The 19,520-nt window shown below is 42.1% G+C and overlaps 1 protein-coding gene across 2 annotated transcripts in view; it reads right to left on the bottom strand.

The window, feature by feature from the left end:
• SLC24A2 (solute carrier family 24 member 2) overlaps positions 1-19,520 on the bottom strand; it is a 280,639-nt gene that overhangs the window by 31,475 nt on the left and 229,644 nt on the right. For both annotated transcript variants that reach the window (XM_003407338.4, XM_003407339.4), the window contains 2 exons: positions 18,216-18,314; positions 10,867-10,985 (listed from right to left, as the gene is read on the bottom strand). In XM_003407338.4, the coding sequence (XP_003407386.1) occupies positions 10,867-10,985; positions 18,216-18,314 (218 nt within the window). The remainder of the gene's footprint in view (positions 1-10,866; positions 10,986-18,215; positions 18,315-19,520) is intronic.

Below are 19,520 nucleotides of genomic sequence, written 5' to 3'. Positions count from 1 at the left end.
ATAGGACTAGCTGTTCCCCTCCTACCCCCTTCCCTCATCTTTCATTATTGAAGCATTAAAAATACTCTTTTTGACAAAGGTGGCATGTTTTACTTTTCCAATTAAGTTTCCTTGGGAACTGGTGAAATGTTGTCTGTGCCTGTACAGTGCATGTGTGGGAGGCTCCTAGGGAGAGAACAGAACTTGAAAGTACCTTACCTAATGAAGGGATTGTTTACAGAAGGGATTAATAGACAAAGAAGATCTACTTCTCGTATGGTCATCTATTAAACAGAAAGTAAGACACAAGGATGTCTTAAATATGAATTCTGTTCTAGAATGTTCTTTTACAACATTATTGTCATTATAAAATTAACTGACATAATCCACAAAAAGCACTTAGAACAGTGTTTGGCACATATCCACTACCCACTGCCATCCAGTTGATTCTGACTCATAGCGACCCTATAGGACAGAGTAGAACTGCCCTGTAGAGTTCCCAAAGAGCACCTGGCGGATTTGAACTGCTGACCTTTTAGTTAGCAGCCATAGCACTTAACCACTATGCCACAAAGGTTAAATATTGGTTGTCATTATTTTTAATGGATGTTTAGGAAAATGATTTCTTCAAAGACATCAAGGAGAAAGGAGAGGTTTGACTAGGTGAATTATAATGATATTTCCAGCAATAAAATTTTATGATTCTATTATTCGACATGAAAGTGGAAACTGCAATAATTTTGTTCCTCTACCTGTTCACCCATCTAACATTTATTGAACATTCATTGACTGTAGTAATATCAGAGATCTAATTTCTTTTTCTCTTAGGCAATATGAATAAATAGAAGGTCTTTGTAAACAAGATGAAAGGGAAAATTTCACAGCCCTAAGGAGGAAAATGGTATTTTATTCTAGCAGGTAAGCTTTAAGTAGGCTTTCTACCAGAAACAAAGCTTCCAAGCAGAAAGTGAGACTCATAATATTGTGACACCTTAATCCTGTGTTTTGTGTAGAGCTATAAACAATAGTAGAGCTGGAATCTGTCAAAATTAGAATTACCAAAAAAGGCAGTTGCACTTTAATACAGTGGAAAACTCTGAGAGCAAAACTATTTGGCAACTAAAGGAACTGCATAGAGCATTCCACTGAGTGCTCTTCATTTTGTGAGCTTAAATCGCACCAGTGCATTACTACAAAGGAAATGCTATTAAGGCCTACCCGTAGGTAAGTGGTTCTCGTCTCCATTTTCCCCTAAGCTGATCGGCAAATTAGTGGAGCCAAATACTAATGGCTTTCATTATGTCAACTGACAACAGAAACAGAACATTATGCTTAAAATTGGGATACGGAAAGGCCAACTCAAAAGAATATTCACTGCAGGGTGTAGATCATTTCAGTCTCATTGACCCAAAATTTCCAAGTGACACATGGAAAAATGAATTTTTTTGGACCCTGTTGCTAGAGTTCAGGACTTGCCAAATAAGGTATGTTGTGAGTCAACTCTGAAGCCACTTCAGGGTTCTGGGATGAGGCTGCTAAGAGCTCTAAGGCTAAGGAGCAAGAATTAATTTGCCTTTCCTCTTTGAAAAGGGAATGAAAACAGCAAAGTCTGAGAGAAGAAATGTTGCTAGACCCAGTGACTGAAAACCAAAGAGCTGCATTTGCAGACACTCAGTTACTCAACTCTAGGATTTGAGTTCTTATTGACCATATGGACATTGATCTATTTTAAAGATATCATTTATGAATAGATTTTGTTTCTGGCTTGGAAATAAATCATTGTGTTCACTTACTACAATTTATTTTTAAACTGCCTTTTTTCACTCATTCTTTACTGAGTCTTAGAAAATCTATTTTTTCCTCTTAGTTTCTCAATGTCTTTGCACTTGTATTTTTTATCGACATCCCTCATTCTCTTCAGTCTCATATCCTTTATGTTCCCATCACCTACCTCTTTCCATAAATCAAAAAGCATCTCATTTCAGAAGAGAATGCCATCTGAGATGTTTGCCTTCTCTTCTGTGTGGCCATCCTGAACCAACAGAGCTAACATTTAAGTAGCAAAAAGATTTACCATTTAAAAAAAAGTGATAAATCTCTGCCTGCCTGTTGGCAGGAAATAATTTACTCCCCTTATAATATAATAGGAAACCCTGGTGGCGTAGTGGTTAAGTGCTACGGCTGCTAACCAAAAGGTCGGCAGTTCGAATCCATCAGGTGCTCCTTGGAAACTCTATGGGGCAGTTCTACTCTGTCCTATAGGGTTGCTATGAGTCGGAATTGACTCGACGGCAGTGGGTTTGGTTTTTATAATATAATCTGGTTTGCTTTACGTATAGATGGAAAAATAATTCTAGCATCAAGAATTTAGTACCTTAAACACAAAATGAGAAGGTTTCACTCAGCAATGGCAACCTGAAAACTTAATCTTCTAACTTTACAAGACTCTGAATTGAAACCAAGGTATCAACATATTTTGCTGTGAGTGATGAGGCTGTGTGGGCCTATGTTTCCCAAGGAGCCAAGAAACCATTTTATTTTAATGTAAAATGGCATTTGGACAGTCTGGTGAAAGGCAATTGCTTTCCTTCACTTTGCATTTTGCCCAAATAATTCTGAGGTGCAGACTACACAGAAGATAGATTTCTTTCTGCATTGCTCTTGTAAATTGGTTTTTGCATAGTTTTCAAGGGCTTCGTAAATCAATTGCTGATACCGATCATAATAGATTTGTCAACATTAAAGCTACTGGTGAGTCATGAACAATAATTCAAAAGTCATTCTCATTGCTTTAGCATCAGTTGGGTAAAATTATTCAGAGGAACAGTAATATCAATGTTGGTATTTTTTCCAACGTGGTAATGAAGTTTTTGTCCTCTTTATGACTAGGCAGCCTATAATGTATTTTATGTGAACGATTAATAGTCATTCTTCAAACTCCTTTAGAAGTCACAATGACAAATGGAGTTATTAACCTCAGAGTCTTCAGTGAAGATATAATTCTTTGCCAATAATCAAGTTTAGGCAGAAACTCACGAGTCTGATTGGTATCCATCTGCATTTTTAAATGTGTTTGAAGGTCTTTAAGTGAACTTTAAGCTGCTTTAATTTGGTAAATAATGTCTCGGTAGAAGAACTGGACCTCAGCTTTTCTTTTAAAACATAATACATATAGGTTGAAAGAAAAAAAGTAAATGAGTTGTCTCCTCCAGAAATGGAACCCAAGTGTGAAGAACTGGCCTGTAAAACACCTTAATTTTTGCTTGCTTTATAATTTGCGTTGGCCTTTCTCTGACCCTAAGGGAGTTCCTTTCGTAAGGCAATCATAGTTCTAAACGGCTTTGGCCTTGGAAAATCCAGTCTGCTGGAAAATCTTCTAATGTCTTATCTTCCAATATTAGGGCTTGGCCTCTCTGCCCTAGCACTGCCCTTGTTCCCTGGCAGTGGTTGGACAGACAGACCTACAGATGCCTCCATTTCTTGGGTGCCAGGATGCTCTTATTATGCTTCACTGATGTTCCAAGAGATTGACTAATCCCACAAAAAGAAGGAAATGCAGTGCTGGGTTGTTTGTAAACTTTCAAAATGGTGGACCTGGTTATTATACTTTAAAAAACCGACCTATTGCTGTCAAATTGATTCTGACTCACAGTGATTCTACAAGACAGAGTAGAACTGCCCCATAAGGTTACTAAGACTGTAAATCTTTACGGAAGCCAACTGCCACATCTTTCTCCCCTGGAGCAGCTGGTGGGTTCAAACTGCCAACCTTTTAATTAGCTGATTAGCAGCCGAGTGCTTTAACCACTGTACCACAAGGGCTCCTATTACATTTTAGTCATTTAGAAAAGATACTTGACCTTTGAGTAATAGAAGAGGCTCCCAAACCCTGTGTTAAACCTTATTGCTGCTAAGAACTTAAGAGGCTACTAACTAAGGGTAATATTTTAGGAAGAAAGACATCACGTAGACTGCAGATACCATCTGCTTGGATAATCTTGGGAATCCTTATCAGAGCTAACATTCCTTGACCACCGTTCATTATAAAGCTTCCCTAAAAAATCTGTAGAGAGTTCTAAATTCACAGTTGCAACGTTTCAACAACAATACTGCCTAAAAACTGCTGTCCTTGATGGCGAAGCTTTTCCTCACCCTCAGAGATCCACATTTAATAGAGAGAGATGTTGTTAAACATTTTATTCTTTTGTTTTTTAGACTAGCTCCAAGAAAGTTAAAATCACAGTCACTTCTAGTCTCTTTGCCCTGCTCATCCTTTAGTCACGTAATACGCCAACCTGCTAAAAACCAAAGAGCATTTTTATCAGAACCATAAAGCTTGAGGAAAGCAGATCTTAAAAACTCTACTGAGTTTAAAGGCTAATGCTGAGGAGAAATAAGTGGGGACTGAATTCCCAAAGGGAGAAAGGTGGTAGTAAGGTGATATTTAAATGGTCAGAAAAAAACAGTAAGGGCCTGGATTTTACTTACACATACTCACATACACATTCTCTCCCTCTCCCTGTCTCACGTACATGTGTGCGTGTATACACACACACACACACACGCACAGTGTCTGTATACGTGAAGGAGCCCTGGTGGCACAATGATTAAGCATTTATCTGGTAACCAAAATGTTCACAGTTTGAACCCAACCAGCTGCTCTGAGGAAGAAAGACCTGGTGATCTGCTTCCATATATATTACAGCTTAGGAAACCCCATGAGGCAGTTGTACTCTGTCACACGGGGTCACTGTGAATCAGAACTGGCTGAAAGGCACCCAACAACAACATGTATATATGTGCATACACATATGTGTGTTTGTAAGTACACATATAGATTTTTCTTTTCCCCGGGAATGTGATTTTCTGATATAACTCTGCTCAAGCACTGGTGCCTCTGGGAACCGTTTGAAATATCTGGGCGACTCTTAACCTAAGCAAGAACAATTTCGATTTCCCCAAGGACAGAGAGGAATCTTAGAGGCAAAATGAAATAAAAGCTGCAACATATAAAAAGCCACCTCACAACACATGAACACGTTGTTGTTGTTAGCTGCTGTGGAGTGGAGCCGGCCCCTGATCACGGCAGCCCCAGGCACAGTGGAACAAAACGCTGCCCGGTCCTGTGCCATCCCTCTGATCGGTTGTTGATGGGACCATTGTTACTCGTAGGATTTTCGCTGGCTGAGTTTCGGACATAGATCACCAGGCCTTTCTTCCTAGTCTGTTTTAGCCTGGAAGCTCCACTGACACCTGTTCAGTGTTATAGCAACACGCAAGCCTCAACTGATAGTCGGTGGCTACACATGAGGCGCCTTGGCTGGGAATTGAACCCAGGTCTTTGCATGGAAAGTGAGAATTCCACCACTGAACCACTCCTGCCCTCATCATAAAAATGGTGGACATAATTGTAAAAAAAAAAAAGTTAGATTTTTGTCTAGATTTCAGAATCCAAGAAATATGCAAGACATTTCCTCTTCTTCATTGCATGCAGGTATTTAAAGGGTTTCCTCAACTTGTCACAGTTTGGGGATCATGGTAGGCTCCTTCATATACAGGCAGTTTTGTGGAGCTCATGGGCCAAGTGCAATCAGCTGGCTGTTGTCTTGATGGACCAGATTAAAATGTGATCAAATGCTGAGTTCTGGGTAGGAGGGAATTTCTCTGAATTGTCTTTCAAACCTGGCTAAGTTCTCAACATTCAAAATTTGGGAAGGCTGGTAAATTCTCAGCGGCAACCCCAAACTGTTTTCTCCATGGTAGCTCCAACAGCATTGCATCAGCAGTTGTTGGGAGAACTGAGTTCACTCAGAGCCATGTCAGAAGTCAAATTATTTCTTGGTTGCCCAGAATAGCCTAGCCATGTGAGCTCCTGCAAAGGGGCTTACCCTGTCAGAGAGAATATTTTAAAATGCTCTTCACTGCCACCGTAAAGTTTGTACTGAAGAAAGCTCTCAGAGGTAAGGTGTTAATGGAAAATTACTTCCCTTGTAAGTAGGGGTTTTAAAATAGTTGGTTAATTACGCGAGGCAGGCTAACCCTAAGAAAAATGCCAGTGCCGAGTATGTGGTGCAGGGACCCATCTTTTCCGTTAATAAAGCCAGGATGCACACCTCGGTCTTCATGTAGCTTGATAAAAATGCAACTTGGACGGAAATTACTAACACAGTAAAATAGCACCGGATCACGTCTGCGAAGCTGCGCTTGGGTGGCCTGAGCATTCCAATTTTATGTCTTACATTCTGGCTTTGGAATTATAGCCTAATTCACCCATCTGATCCAGTCTATCCAGCCTGGAGTTTGCAGAATCAGCTGCAACTTCCTTTACTTGTTTACTCACTATAATTTATTACCAAATTTCCTCAATTCTGGCTCAGAAATAGCTCTCCAATCCAGCCATTGCCATCTATGCCGCAGCCAATACTTGGTTTAAGATTTTTGTCATCTGGGCTATTTCAATAGCCACTTAAAAATAAGTTTTACTAAGTACTAGCAAATAACAGCGAATCCCTATGCAGTGCTTAGTCTCTGTGTGGTGCAAATGGTGAACACACTTGGCCGATAACTGGAAGGGCAGAAGTTCGAGTCTACACCTGGATGCCTGGGAAGAAAGGCCTGGCCATCTACTCCTGAACAGCCATTGAAAACCCGATAGTGTACACTTCTACTCTGACACACATAGGGTTGCCATGAGTCAGAGTCAATTTAATGGTAACTGGCTTTATGCAGTGCTTACTATGTGCCAAGAGCTGTTGCACGAGCGTTTGGTCCTCATGGCAAAGCTATGAGATAGGTGCTGTTATTATTATCCCTATTTCACAGAGAAGGAGAATGGAGAACAGACAAGTTTAGTCATTTGCCCAAAGTCACACGGTTAGAACTGGGATTTGAACTCGGGAGGTCTCCAGAGACTCTGCTCTTAACAACTAAAGCATACCGCCTCTGTTTTAATTTAACCCATTATTATTTTTATTATTGGTGTTGAGTAGGTAACATGATTGACTAGTTCAAAAATCAAAAGCTATGTAGGGTGCATATTGAAAGGCCTACCTCCCACGCCAGTTCCCTATCACACAGACCCATGTTCTGGAGATAATTAGCATTACCAGCTTCTTCCATAGCGTCCCAAGTGAATGCTTACATGTTATTCCCTCTTGCTTTCCCTCTCACACAAATATAGTATAGTGGGTATAATTTGGCAAGTTGCCTTTTTTGCTTAGCAACATATATTGAAGTTCATTCCATATTAGTACACGAAGAGCTTCCTCATTCTTCTCCCCCACCCCGCAAAGACTGCAGATGGTCTAAACCAGGGGTGGGCAAACTTCTCCTATAAAGGACTAGATAGTAAATATTTTAGGTTTTGTGGTCCACACACTCTCTGTTGCATATGCTGCTGCTTCTTTGAAAAAAGTAAAAAATGATTCTTAGCTCCTGGGCCATACAAAAACAGACTGCAGGCCAGATCTGGCCCATGCATCTTAGCTAACGGACCCCTGAAGCAATAGCTCTTAACTGTATCCGGGCTTTTCCCACTTTGGCTTCTTCTTGACCATTTCCAAAAGAGCTGTCTTCCTGTAAAACAAATCTGATGCTGCCACCAAACCAGCTGCCATGGCGTCAACTCTGACTCATAGTGATACCACGTGTTTCAGAGCAGACCTGTGCTCCACAGGGTTATGGATGGCTGATTTTTCGGAAGTAGATTGCCAGGCCTTTCTTCTGAGGAACCTCTGGGTAGGCTGAAGTCTCCAACCTTTTGGTTAACAGCTGAGTGTGTTAACCGTTTGAACCACTCAGGGACTCTGTCACCTCTTCTTGCTTTATTTTCCTCCTGGCCCTTGCCGTCAACTATGATTATATCTTGTTTTGTATTTACAGCCTGTCTGCTCTGCTGGGACACACGTACCATTCACGGGGGCTCCCCAGGGCCCTGCACATCACTTGACATATATTAGGTGAGCAATAAGGGTTTTCTGAATACATGAATGGTGGGAAAATTTCAGCTCAATCTACTTTTCCTGATGGATCCCTCCTCACTCCTTACCTTATATTTTAGTCTCCAGTTCCTCCAGTTTTCTCACCAATCACTAAACATGAATTTCCCTTTAAAGGTTTTACACCTTTGTATATAACTGTCAGCTTGGGATATGGTTTCCTTCTCTGGGTGACAAACTCCTACTCACCCATCAAGGCCCAGCTCAAATGTTACCTCTTCTATGCAGCTTTTATACCTCCCTGGCTAGGGTCAAATGCTCCCTCTGGCAGGCTCCTAGAGGACTTTGTACAGATCTCCGTGATCATACTGGGTTATAATTATCTACCCACCACAAATCTTTCTTGATTGATTGATTTTATACCCTGAACACTCCCAAACATACATTTTAAAAGCCATTTTCATTTCACCTATGGCGAGCTCCTTCTGGTAAGGGACACATTGAATGGTATTTAAATGGCTAGTATGAACACATAATAATGTAAAGAGTCAGCATACAGCTCTGTGCTAAGTGTTTTATGTTACATTATCTCGTTTAACCTCGTAGCAATCCTAACGAGGCAGGTACTATTGTCCGTACTAAGGAACCTGAAGCTCAGTGAGGTCAGATAACCTGCCCGAGGTGCACATGGAATACACCACCAGGCAGTCCTGTAGTCAGCTGTGTCGGGTGGGTCTCTGCTCTTGAGCTCTCACTGTGTCAGGCTGGTGCACACATCTGTTCTGCTTCTCTGCGTCGAGACCTGGGGGTGCATTCTGCTCAGAGAGGGGTCTAGCTCCCTGTAGCAAAGTCCTGCCCTGTGGCAGGGCACACTGTCCCTCTGCTAGCCAGATGGAGAGGCACAGACACTGGGCTGCTCTTTGCATACCTCCGACTGTGCATCCCCAAGGGCAGCCAGGTGTCCTTGGAGACTGCTGCTTATCCAGGTGGACATAAGCTGCCCTGCCAGCTCACTCTTGAGCTAAGGCAAAGAGACCCCAGGGAAGGAGGGCGAAGGAGCCTAGAAGGCAGAGGAGACAGGGCAGAAGGCACTGCAGTCTCATTATCATTTCCTTTAAACAAAGAAACTTTCCATGCTACTTCAGGGAATAAGGGCAATGGGCGATAATTAGCATGTCTTTTCTAAGAAGTGCAGACTCTCTCCACTGCAGAGCATATTCTAGTATAACGGAGAAGAAAGTGCGCTGACATGCTGCCTGTAGTCTATTCTACTAGTGGGCAGTATGTGACTTTTCAGCTCATTGGGAAAATTCTGTTTACAGAAGTGGGTCTTGAACTTTAGGGTCGTGCTACTCAAAGTGTGGTCCTTAGACCAGCAGCATCAGCATCACCTGAGAGCTTATTAGAAATGCAGACTCTTGAGCCCTAGTCCAGACCTACTGAATCAGAGTCTGAATTTTAACATGACCCCCAAGGAGATTTGTAAGCATATTTCAGTTTGAGAAGTACTGCCCTAGGATGCCTGATTAAAATACAAGTTTCAGCTCCTTGCCTTAGAAATTCTGATTCATCACATCAGGTTGGAATCCAGAAATCTAACCAGCACCACCAGGGAGTCTGCCTAATTTTTGAGCAACTGTGGTCTAGAGAGGAAACCCTGGTGGTGTAGTGGTTAAGTGCTACAGCTGCTAACTAAAGGGTCAGCAGTTTGAATCCACCAGGCGCTCCTTGGAAACTCTATGGGGCAGTCCTACTCTGTCCTGTACGGTCGCTATGAATCAGAATCAACTCGACGGCACTGGGTTTGGTTTTGGTGGTCTAGAGGCAATGTTGCAGAGTGGAAATAGTACAGGCATTGTATTTAGACACTCCTGAGATCAAATCTCAGCTCTATCATCTCCAAGCTAGGTGATCTGTAGCAACGACTTCATCTCCTTGAGTTTCAGCTTCCTCAACAACAAAATGGGGTGGTGGGTTGTAAAGGTGATAATATGTGGAAAGTGCCTAGCACAGTATTTGTGACACATATTAGGTGCTTGATTAATGGTAGTTACGGGGCAGTGGCGGTTCAGCTGTAGAATTCTTGCCTTCTGTACGCGAGACCTCCGTTTGATTCTTGGCCAATGTGCCACCACCAGTCTATCAGTGGAGGACTGCATGTTGCTATGATGCTGAACAGGTTTCAGGGGAGCTTTCAGACTAAGAAAGCAGGAAGGAAGGCCTGGCAATCCACTTCTAAAACTCTAGCAATGAAAATCTTATGGATCACAAGATCTGATCCTCAACAGACTATGAAGATGAAGCAAGATGGGGCAGCATTTCATTCCATTGTTCATGGGGTTGCCATGAGTCTGGGCCTACCTGACAGCACCTAACAACAACATAGTTATGAATAGATAAATAGTTATAGTAATAACTATTAGATGAATGAGCTGTCTTTTGGTTGCACAAGAGAGTGCCGATCAATTTCAACTGCAGTGACAGAGAAGGTCAAAGGGGGCTCATCAAGGTGTAATGGCTGATTTAACTCTGACCTTAAATACATAAAGAAAGGATTACACTGCAGCAGCTGTCAAACTTTCTCATGCATTCAGAGTCGCCTGGGAAGCTAATTTAAAATGCTGATTCCTGGGTCCTGCTTTCCAGAAATTCTGTTTCATCAGGGCTAGGGTATGCCCAGGAATCTGTGTTTTTGGCCCCAGGAGATTCTAATGCACGAAGTCCTCCAACCTCACCCTGAAAAATAGTGGCTTAGAGAATGTGTGTATTCATTTAATAAACGTAAAACTTGACACATGAGGGGCCCTGGGCTGGTATTTGGAAACATGCAAGGATGACTAAGTCCTTGCCTGGTGTCCAAGGCCTCTGGGGAGAATGTAGGGTTCTGTGCTGCTAGGCTAGGACGTCAATCCGAACAGTAGCCCAGAAGAGCAGTGGGAAAAGGCAGTACCTGGGCTTCCGCAGCTTCAATGCTGTGGGAGAGGTTTCCATTCTGTACAGGCTCTGAAGCTCCACTGGGTGGCGTCATCTCAACTTCTGTGCTGGTGCTGTTTGGGAGCTCGATTTTTTCTGCAACATAATTTAAACACACACACAAAGAAAGCAAATGGAATCAACGGAGCAGGAGCCACATGGAAAACAACATTGTAAAATATTGGACCAAGGGAGAAGAGATAAATGGTCTTTGAGGGATGATGAGACCCATGGCTGGTGTTGAGCCAAATGGCAAAAGAACGTTCACCATTCTTCTGTATGCCTTCTGCATTCTCAGCCCTCCTCCCTTTTTTGATCGCTTTCTGGCTTCCCACACCAGCCTGAAGTCTTAACCTGAGTGACCTATCAGCTCCCACGCTAACTCATTCTCTAGTCTAGGCAAAATTTACCAGCTAGCTGGCATAGTGGTTAAGAGCTATGGCTGCTAACCAAAAGGTCGGCAATTCGAATCCACCAGGCGCTCCCCGGAAACCATACAGGGCAGTTCTACTCTGTCTGTCCCATAGGGTCGCAATGAGTTGGAATCGACTCGACGGCAATGGCTTTAGCTAGCTGTTCAAGAACCTGAATATGGGCATTTGAAAAGCAAAACCGTACCCAATCTGTATACTATTTTTTATACCCAGCATCACACCCCTCAGCTTTTTTCTTAAAGCAGGGTCTTTTCTTGGTACTGCACTCTGGAAAGGACACTGGCCAGAGCAGCAGGAGACATAGGTCCTAGGCCTTGTTCTTCCACTACCAGGCTGCCACCGTAGACAAGCACCCTCCTTTCTCTGGGCTTCAGGACCTTATCTGTAAACAAAGGGGTCTAAATGACTGACTTCTAAGGCTACTGATTCCAGCTCTAATGCTCTCAGGCTTATGGGTGGACATCTCTGCTCATGCTAGGTGGCCATGGAAAGGGCAGGCTGGGAAACCCAACCCTTCCTAAAATGCCTGGAGAAGGCTGGTTAGCATATTCCACACCTGGGTGTCCTACTGCAGGAAAGGCAAGGAGGAACTGAACACATAATAGAGGCAAAAGGCTGTACCATTCCCAAATGAGAGGTAACGTTGGGCCAGAGTGAAGCCACAGGTCAGTGGGTACAGGTTCAAATTTTCCCTTAAGATTTGAGAAGGGACTCTGGGGCTCCGGTACACTGGAAATCAGACGTGCCTGGGTTCATATTCTGACTGCGACATATCCTTTGTGGACTTAGGAAGTAACTTAACCTCTCTGACCATCAGTCTCCTCATCTGCAAAATGGGGGTGATGATGACAACACTATCACAACGACAACTACTACTAACACCACCACTGCCACTAGTACTTCTCTAAGGATTAAATAAGAAAATGTGTATAAAGCACAGTGTCTGGTGCACAGCAAGTAATCAAGAAGCAGGAACTGTTCTTACCTTCATTAGGACCTGCTTTGCACAACAAGATTTTGTTCAGGGCTAAGAGGAGCACCTCCAGGTGACGAGTGTTCAGGCACCACTGGGATCTGCCATGGCTTCAGCGGGAGGGAAATGAAAAGGCTCCTAGGCCCTCTGGCTGTGCTGGGTCAAGTCTTAGATTTCAGGAGAGAATGAAGCTGTGTGGTTCAGTGTCAGAGTTGTTGGGAGGAAGCTGTTTGTACAGTGTCAGAATATGTTTTTTTTTCTAGCAACTTCAGAAGGACTAAACATTGCTATCACCGGTGCTTAAGAAAGCATTTTGAGAGCTATGCAAACATTTTTGGGTTTGAAGTGGTCAGATTTTGGAAACCATTGCTGTTGTTGTTGCTGTGTGCTGTTGAGCCAATGCTGACTCACAGCAACCCTACATGACAGAGTAGAACTGCCCCATAGGGTTTCCTAGGCTGTAGTCTTTATGAGAGCAGACTGCCTATTTTTATCCCATGGAGCAGCAGGTGAGTTCAAATTGAAACAATAGGGGAACGTTTATGTTTATTTATGTCTTTAGTTGTGGAATATGGAGGCATGAATATATTTAAATACAGAAAGCCATCGAAACTGAAATTTATCTTATCTTTCCATGTTGTAGTAATGACGGTGATATGTATGTGGAATCCCGCTGTGTGTGCCAGTTTATCTTAGTGTGATTGATTCAGTTATTTAAACTAAGAAATACTGAATACCTCATGGAATATTAAAACTCTGCTTTGGGGAATCTATTGGTTGAAGTGATACAATCTTTGGACCCAGGCTGCAATAGCCGAACTTGCCTTAGCAACCAACACAGGCTACTGGGTACAAAAGTCCAAGATGTCCAGATGTCCAAGAACAGATACGAGTGGATGAGAAGAAACAGCCTACCAGGCATAATTCCTAACTGGAATCACCAAATATGAAAAGAAATCTTGGACTTTCTTTGAAAAGCATGGATTTTGGGCACATTGATTTTAAAAAGTCTATTTCTTCAGGACCACCACTCATCCCTCAGTTTGTCGTACTGTGGTGGCTTACATATTGCTGTGATGCTGGAAGCTATGCCACTGGTATTTCCAATGCCAGCAGCATCACCCACGGTGGACAGGTTTCAGTGGAGCTTCCAGACTAAGATATATGGGGAAGAAGGACCTGGCAATTTACCTCTGAAAAAATTCTCCAGTGAAAGCCTTATGAATAGCAGCAGAACACCGTCTGATATTGTGCTGGAAAATGAGCCCCTCAGGTTGGAAGGCACTCCAGATACAACTGGGGAAAAGCTGCCTTCTCAAAGTACAGTTGACCTTAATGACATGGATTGAGTAAAGCTTTCGGGACCTTCATTTGCTGATGTGGCAGGACTCAAAATGAGCTGCAAACATCCATTAATTATCAGAATGTGTAGTGTACGAAGTATGAATCTAGGAAAATTGGCAGTTGTCAAAAATGAAATGGAACACTTGAAGATCAATATTCTAGGCATTAGTGAGCTAAAACTGACTGGTATTGGCCATTTTTAATCAGATAATCATATAGTCTATTAGAGTGGGAATGATGAATTGAAAAGGAATGGCATTGCATTCAATGTCAGAAAGAACATTTCAAGATCTATCCTGAAGTACAGAGTGTCAGTGATAGGATAATAGCCATATTCCTACAAGGAAGACCAGTTAATACGACTATTATTCAAAGTTATGCACCAACCACTAATGCCAAAGATGAAGAAACTTAAGATTTTTACCAACTTCTGCAGTCTGAAATTGATCAAACATGCAATCAAGATGCATTGATAATTATTGGTGATTTGGCATTACTGGAATGAGAAAGTTGGAAACAAAGAAGAAGGATCACTGGTTGGAAGATGTACTTTCAGTGATAGAAATGACCATAGAAATCACATGATAGAATTTTGCAAGACCAAGGACCTATTCATTGGAAATACCTTTTCTGAACAACATAAATGGTGATTATCCCCGTAGATCTTGCCAGACTGAATACATAGGAATCAAACCGACTACATCTGTGGAAAGAGATGATGGAGAAGCTTGACATCATCAGTCAGAAAAAGGCCAGTGACCAACTGTGAAACAGACCATCAACTGCTCATATGCAAGTTCAAGTTGAAGCTGAAGAAAATTAAAACAAGTCCATGAGAGCCAAAGTACAAGCTTGAGTATATCCCACCTGAATTTAGAGACCATCTCAAGAATAGATTTGACACATTGAACACGATGACTGAAGACCAGATGAGTTTTGGATGACATCAAGGACATCAGACATGAAGAAAACAAAAGGTCATTAAAAACACAGGAAAGAAAGAAAAGACCAAATGGATGTCAGAAGAGACTCTGAAAGTTGCTCCTGAACATGGAGCAGCTAAAGCGAATGAAAGAAATGATGAAGTAAATGAGTTGAACAGAAGATATCAAAGAGCAGCTCAAGAAGACAAAGTATTATAATGAAACGTGCAAGACCTGGAGTTAGAAAACCAAAAGGGAAGAACACACTCAGTATTTCTCAAGCTGAAAGATCTGAAGAAAAAATTCAAGTCTTGAGTTGCAATATTGAAGGATTCTACGGGCAAAATATTGAACAATGCAGGAAACATCTAAAGAAGATGGAAGGAATACACAGAGCCACTGTACCAAAAATAACCGGTCGATGTTCAACCATTTCAGGAGGTAGCATATGACGAAGAACCGATGGTACTGAAGGAAGAAGTCCAAGTTGCACTGAAGACATTAGCAAAAAACAAGGCTTCAGGAACTGACGGAATAACAATCGAGATGTTTCAACAAATGAATGCAATGCTGGAAGTTCTCACTAATTTATGCTAAGAAATTTGGAAAACAGTTCCCAAGCCAACTGACTGGACGAGATACATTTCAAAGAAACGTGATCCAACAGAATGGAGAAGTTATTGAACAATATCATTAATATTACATGCAAATAAAATTTTGCAGAAGATGATTCAAAAGACACTGCAGCTGTACATTGACAGGGTACAGCAAGAATTTCAAGCCCGATTCAGGAGAGGATTTGGAAAGAGGGATATCACTGCTGATGTCAGAGGGATCTTGGCTGAAAGCGGGTAATACCAGAAAGATGTTTACTTATGTTTTATTGACTATGCAAAGGCGTTTGACTGTGGATCATAACGAATTATAGATAACATTTCAAGGGATGGTAATTTCAGAATATTTCATTGTGCTCATGCGGAACCTATACATAGACCAAGAGGCAGTCATTCAAATGGGACAAGGGGATACTGTGTGGCTTAAAATCAGCAAAAGCTGTGTATCAGGATTGTATCATTTCACCCTATTTATTCAATCTGTATGCTGAGAAAATGATCTGAGAAGCTTGAATATATGAAGAAAAACATGACATCAGGATTGGAGGAAGACTCATTAACAACCTGCAATGTGCAGATGACACAACCTTGCTTGCTGAAAGTGAAGAAGACTTGAAGCACTTACTGATGAAGATCAAAGACTACCTGTTGAGATGTATGGATTACACCTCAACATAAAGAAAACAAAAATCCTCACAACTGGACCAAAAAGCAACATCATGATAAACAGAAAAAAGATTGAAGTTGTCAAGGATTTCATTTTATCTGAATTTGCAATAAACACCCATGGGTGCAGCAGTCAAGAAATCAAACGATGCATTGCATTGGGCAAATCTGCTACAAAAGACCTCTTTCAAGTGTTCAAAAGCAAAGATGTCACTTTGAGGACTAAGGCGTGCCTGACCCAGACCATGGTATTTTCAATCATCTCATATGCATATGAAAGCTGGACAATGAATAAAGAAGACCGAAGAAGAATTGATGCATTTGAAACATGGTGCTGGTTAAGAATATCAAATGTACCATGGAATGACAGAAGAATGAACAAGTCTGTCTTGGAAGAAGTACAGCCAGAATGCTCCTTAGAAGGGAGGATGGTGAGACTTCTTATACACTTTGGACCTGTTATCAGGAAGCATGAGCCCCTGGAGAAGTACATCATGCTTGGTAAACTAAAGGTCAGTGAAAAAGAGGAAGACCCTTGAGGAGATGGATTGACATGGTAGCTGCAAAAATGGGCTCAAACACAGCAACTATTGTGAGGACCGGGTAGTGTTCTGTTTTCTGTTGTACATAGGGTTGTTCACGAGTCAGAACTGACTCAACAGTGCCTAACAACAACAACGGCATTTCTTAGGAACTAAGGCATTTGGAGACCTAACCAACATTGGAAGGATCCTTGGAGTTATGGATTCTACTTCCTCATAGAAAGTTAAATCCAAGTTAAGGTCACCCAGTTACTAGGAGGAAGGCCAAGACTGAATGCTGACGTCTAAGTCTTTTATGCCATGATGCCTCAGTCCCAAAGAGAAATCAATGAGTTGAGCAGAAAATGGAGCTTATGTAACTGAACCAACATATCACAAGCAAAATTTAACCTATGTAATAGACTTTTGTGGTATGGCCTTACACTTTCATAATATAAAAGCAAAATATACTCATTGTAAAAATTTGTCCAAGTTCACAGAACCGTAAAGGAACCAATAAAACAAAAAACATAATTAACAAGAAGTAACTATTGTTAATATTTTAGCTTATTTTCTTCCAGTTTTTCTTTGCATACCCAATGGAATCTTGACTTCTTCGTTACCAAAGATTTTCCTGAGTTAGAAATCAGGGTAACAGGAGAGACAGACACTCTTCTAAGGAATGACATGTATTTTGAGTACAGCACTGTTGAATTTTTATCTGCAGATAATTTTAGTTTCTTGGGCAATCGCATCCTTTATAGCATAGATCCAGATTAGGTTAAATTTAGCTTGCATTTGGAATCAGAGAGCTATGTTATAGTCACAGACAGGAGAGAAGGAACATCATGTTCCAAGTTAAAATAAGATGCAGGAAATGTCATGATCTGGTCACACCAGAGGCTCAGAAAAAGCCACCAAGAGACCTGGGCTGATACGTAGAAAAGGAGAGGCAGTGTCATCTCACAGGGACTCTGTCACTCAGTTCAGGAGCGACTCAGGAAGTCACTGGTAATTTAGTGGGTGCGCTGTAGGCAAAGTCATAAGTATAAACTCTGGTTGTTGTTGTTGGGTGCCTTCAAGTGCATTCTGACTCACAGCAATCCCATGTGACAGAGTGGAACTGCCCCATAAGGTCTCCTAGGCTGAAACTTTTATGGGAGTAGACCACCAAACCTTTTCTCATATAGAACAGTTGGGTGGGTTCAAACCACCAACCTTTCAGTTGACAGCTGAGTCATTAAACATTGTGCTACCAGAGTCTTCTCAGCTTTTGTTAAACATTAAGTGACTGGTGTATGTGTGTGTGTGTTTCCTCTTGATGTACCAGTAAACCAAGTGCTGTGGAGTCTATTCCAATTCATGGAGACCCCATGTGTGTTGGGGTAGAGCAGTATTCTATATGGTTTCCAATGACTGATTTTTTGGAAGTCGACGGCCAGACCTTTTTCCCTGAGATGCCTCTGGGTGGACTTGAACTTTCAACCTTTTTGTTAGCAGCCAAGCACTTTAACTGTTTCTCCACCCAAGGACTTCTTTATGTAGAATCGCCAATATAAAATTATTTTCTACCCTTAAATGGAGATGCTTGGTTAGGAGGTGGTTTTATTTCAGGCTTCTTGAAGAATCATTTAACTCTTCCTGGAGTTCCCCCAGAGTTACTCTGACAGCACTGTGTCCAGTCATGCCCTGTACCCACCAGGGGAAGAGGGATTCATTTCTTGATGCCCAGGAAAAGTCTGCAGGGCTCCATGTGTCTGCTGGGTCAGGGGGGCCCATACTGGGTCCTGCCTCTCTGCCCCCCTTCTCCTGCCCCAGGGAAGGCATGGGATAGAGTCTCCCTGTACTCACCCACATGGTTGGCAGCCCCGTTTTGCCTGTCATTCTCATCCACCTGACATTTCTTCTTAGCGATCTTGTGGAGAATTGAAGCCTTTTCTCTGAACCGCCCTGAAGCAGAAGAAAGGAGTGGGAAGGAAATGGGGTGAGGAGGAAGATACAGAGACGGGCTCAAGGCAAAGGGTGGAAGCACTGGTGAAGCAACATGTGGTGCCCTGTTATGCTGCACTCTGGCATCCACTGCTCCTTTCTGTCCAACCCAGCTATCCTAGGGCCTGCATGAAGGGTGCTTTCTTACCTTTGTGGATTCTTCTGCCCAGTTCTCCATTTGAGACCCTCAAGCTGCTGGACCACCACAGACCAAAGGTTTGACCTGGATCTCCTCCTCCCAATTGCCCACAAAATACACAAAAGCATCAAACATCTCTACAATTCCTCCTACTGCTGAGACCCAAAACAGGCCTAAAGAAAAAGCTGTTCCGAAGGCACAGCCATTTCCTTGGCATTAAATGCTAGTCCCAGGTTGGCTTTGACAATGGGCCGGGAAGGAAAACCAAGCCCACACGTCTTTTGATTTGACTTTGGTTTTCAACCATTTATCATAATTAATATTGCAATTTTTAAGTGGCTCAGGAACATGCTTCGAAGCTCTTCAACCAGCTGAGTCAGCTGCAATTAAACATTAAAGAGGCAATTGAATCCACTTGGGGAGTTAAGGGAATGAATAATCAACTGAGCACAGCAAGTACTGTCTGAGGGAAAGTGCTAGAAAATATACTATTGTCAAAAGAATCATTTTAAACAGAGGTACCACAAGTATAATACATCGTTTCATCTCCATTATTGACATAATTAATGGGTAAATGCATGCAACAAGCACAGAAAAAAAAAATCCATGCAAAAGTGTAGAGGTTAGAGAAATACAGCGCACTTCTTTTTTAATCCTTGATTTTCTTCTCTGGGAACATTCGAGGTACAAAAGCTTCTCACTTTAAACTGACTGACTATTGCCTAGATTCAGGTATAATCAGTCCCTCGAAATACCACAAACTCTACAATTTCCCCACCAGTCATTTGTTGTTGGTGGGGTTCCATAGCAGGGTATTAACGGGAGTCTCATTCTACTTTTCTAATTCTGCCAAAACCAAACCAAACACCAAAATGTTTCTCCTGGAGAGCATCTCCTCCTAGGATGAGGCATGGCAGATCAGCATCCCTTATCCCTCCTGTCCCTGTGGATGGATGGACATCATGGGGTGTGGTCATACTGGTGACTTGTGTGACTGGATGGGAGTGAAAGAGCCATAAACTAGAGTG

The sequence above is a fragment of the Loxodonta africana genome, chromosome 9 (assembly GCF_030014295.1).
Source record: "Loxodonta africana isolate mLoxAfr1 chromosome 9, mLoxAfr1.hap2, whole genome shotgun sequence".
Classification (NCBI taxonomy): Eukaryota; Metazoa; Chordata; class Mammalia; order Proboscidea; family Elephantidae; genus Loxodonta; species Loxodonta africana.
The sequence above is the reverse complement of the archived record's forward strand: the minus strand, read 5'-3'. Positions and strand labels throughout refer to the sequence as shown.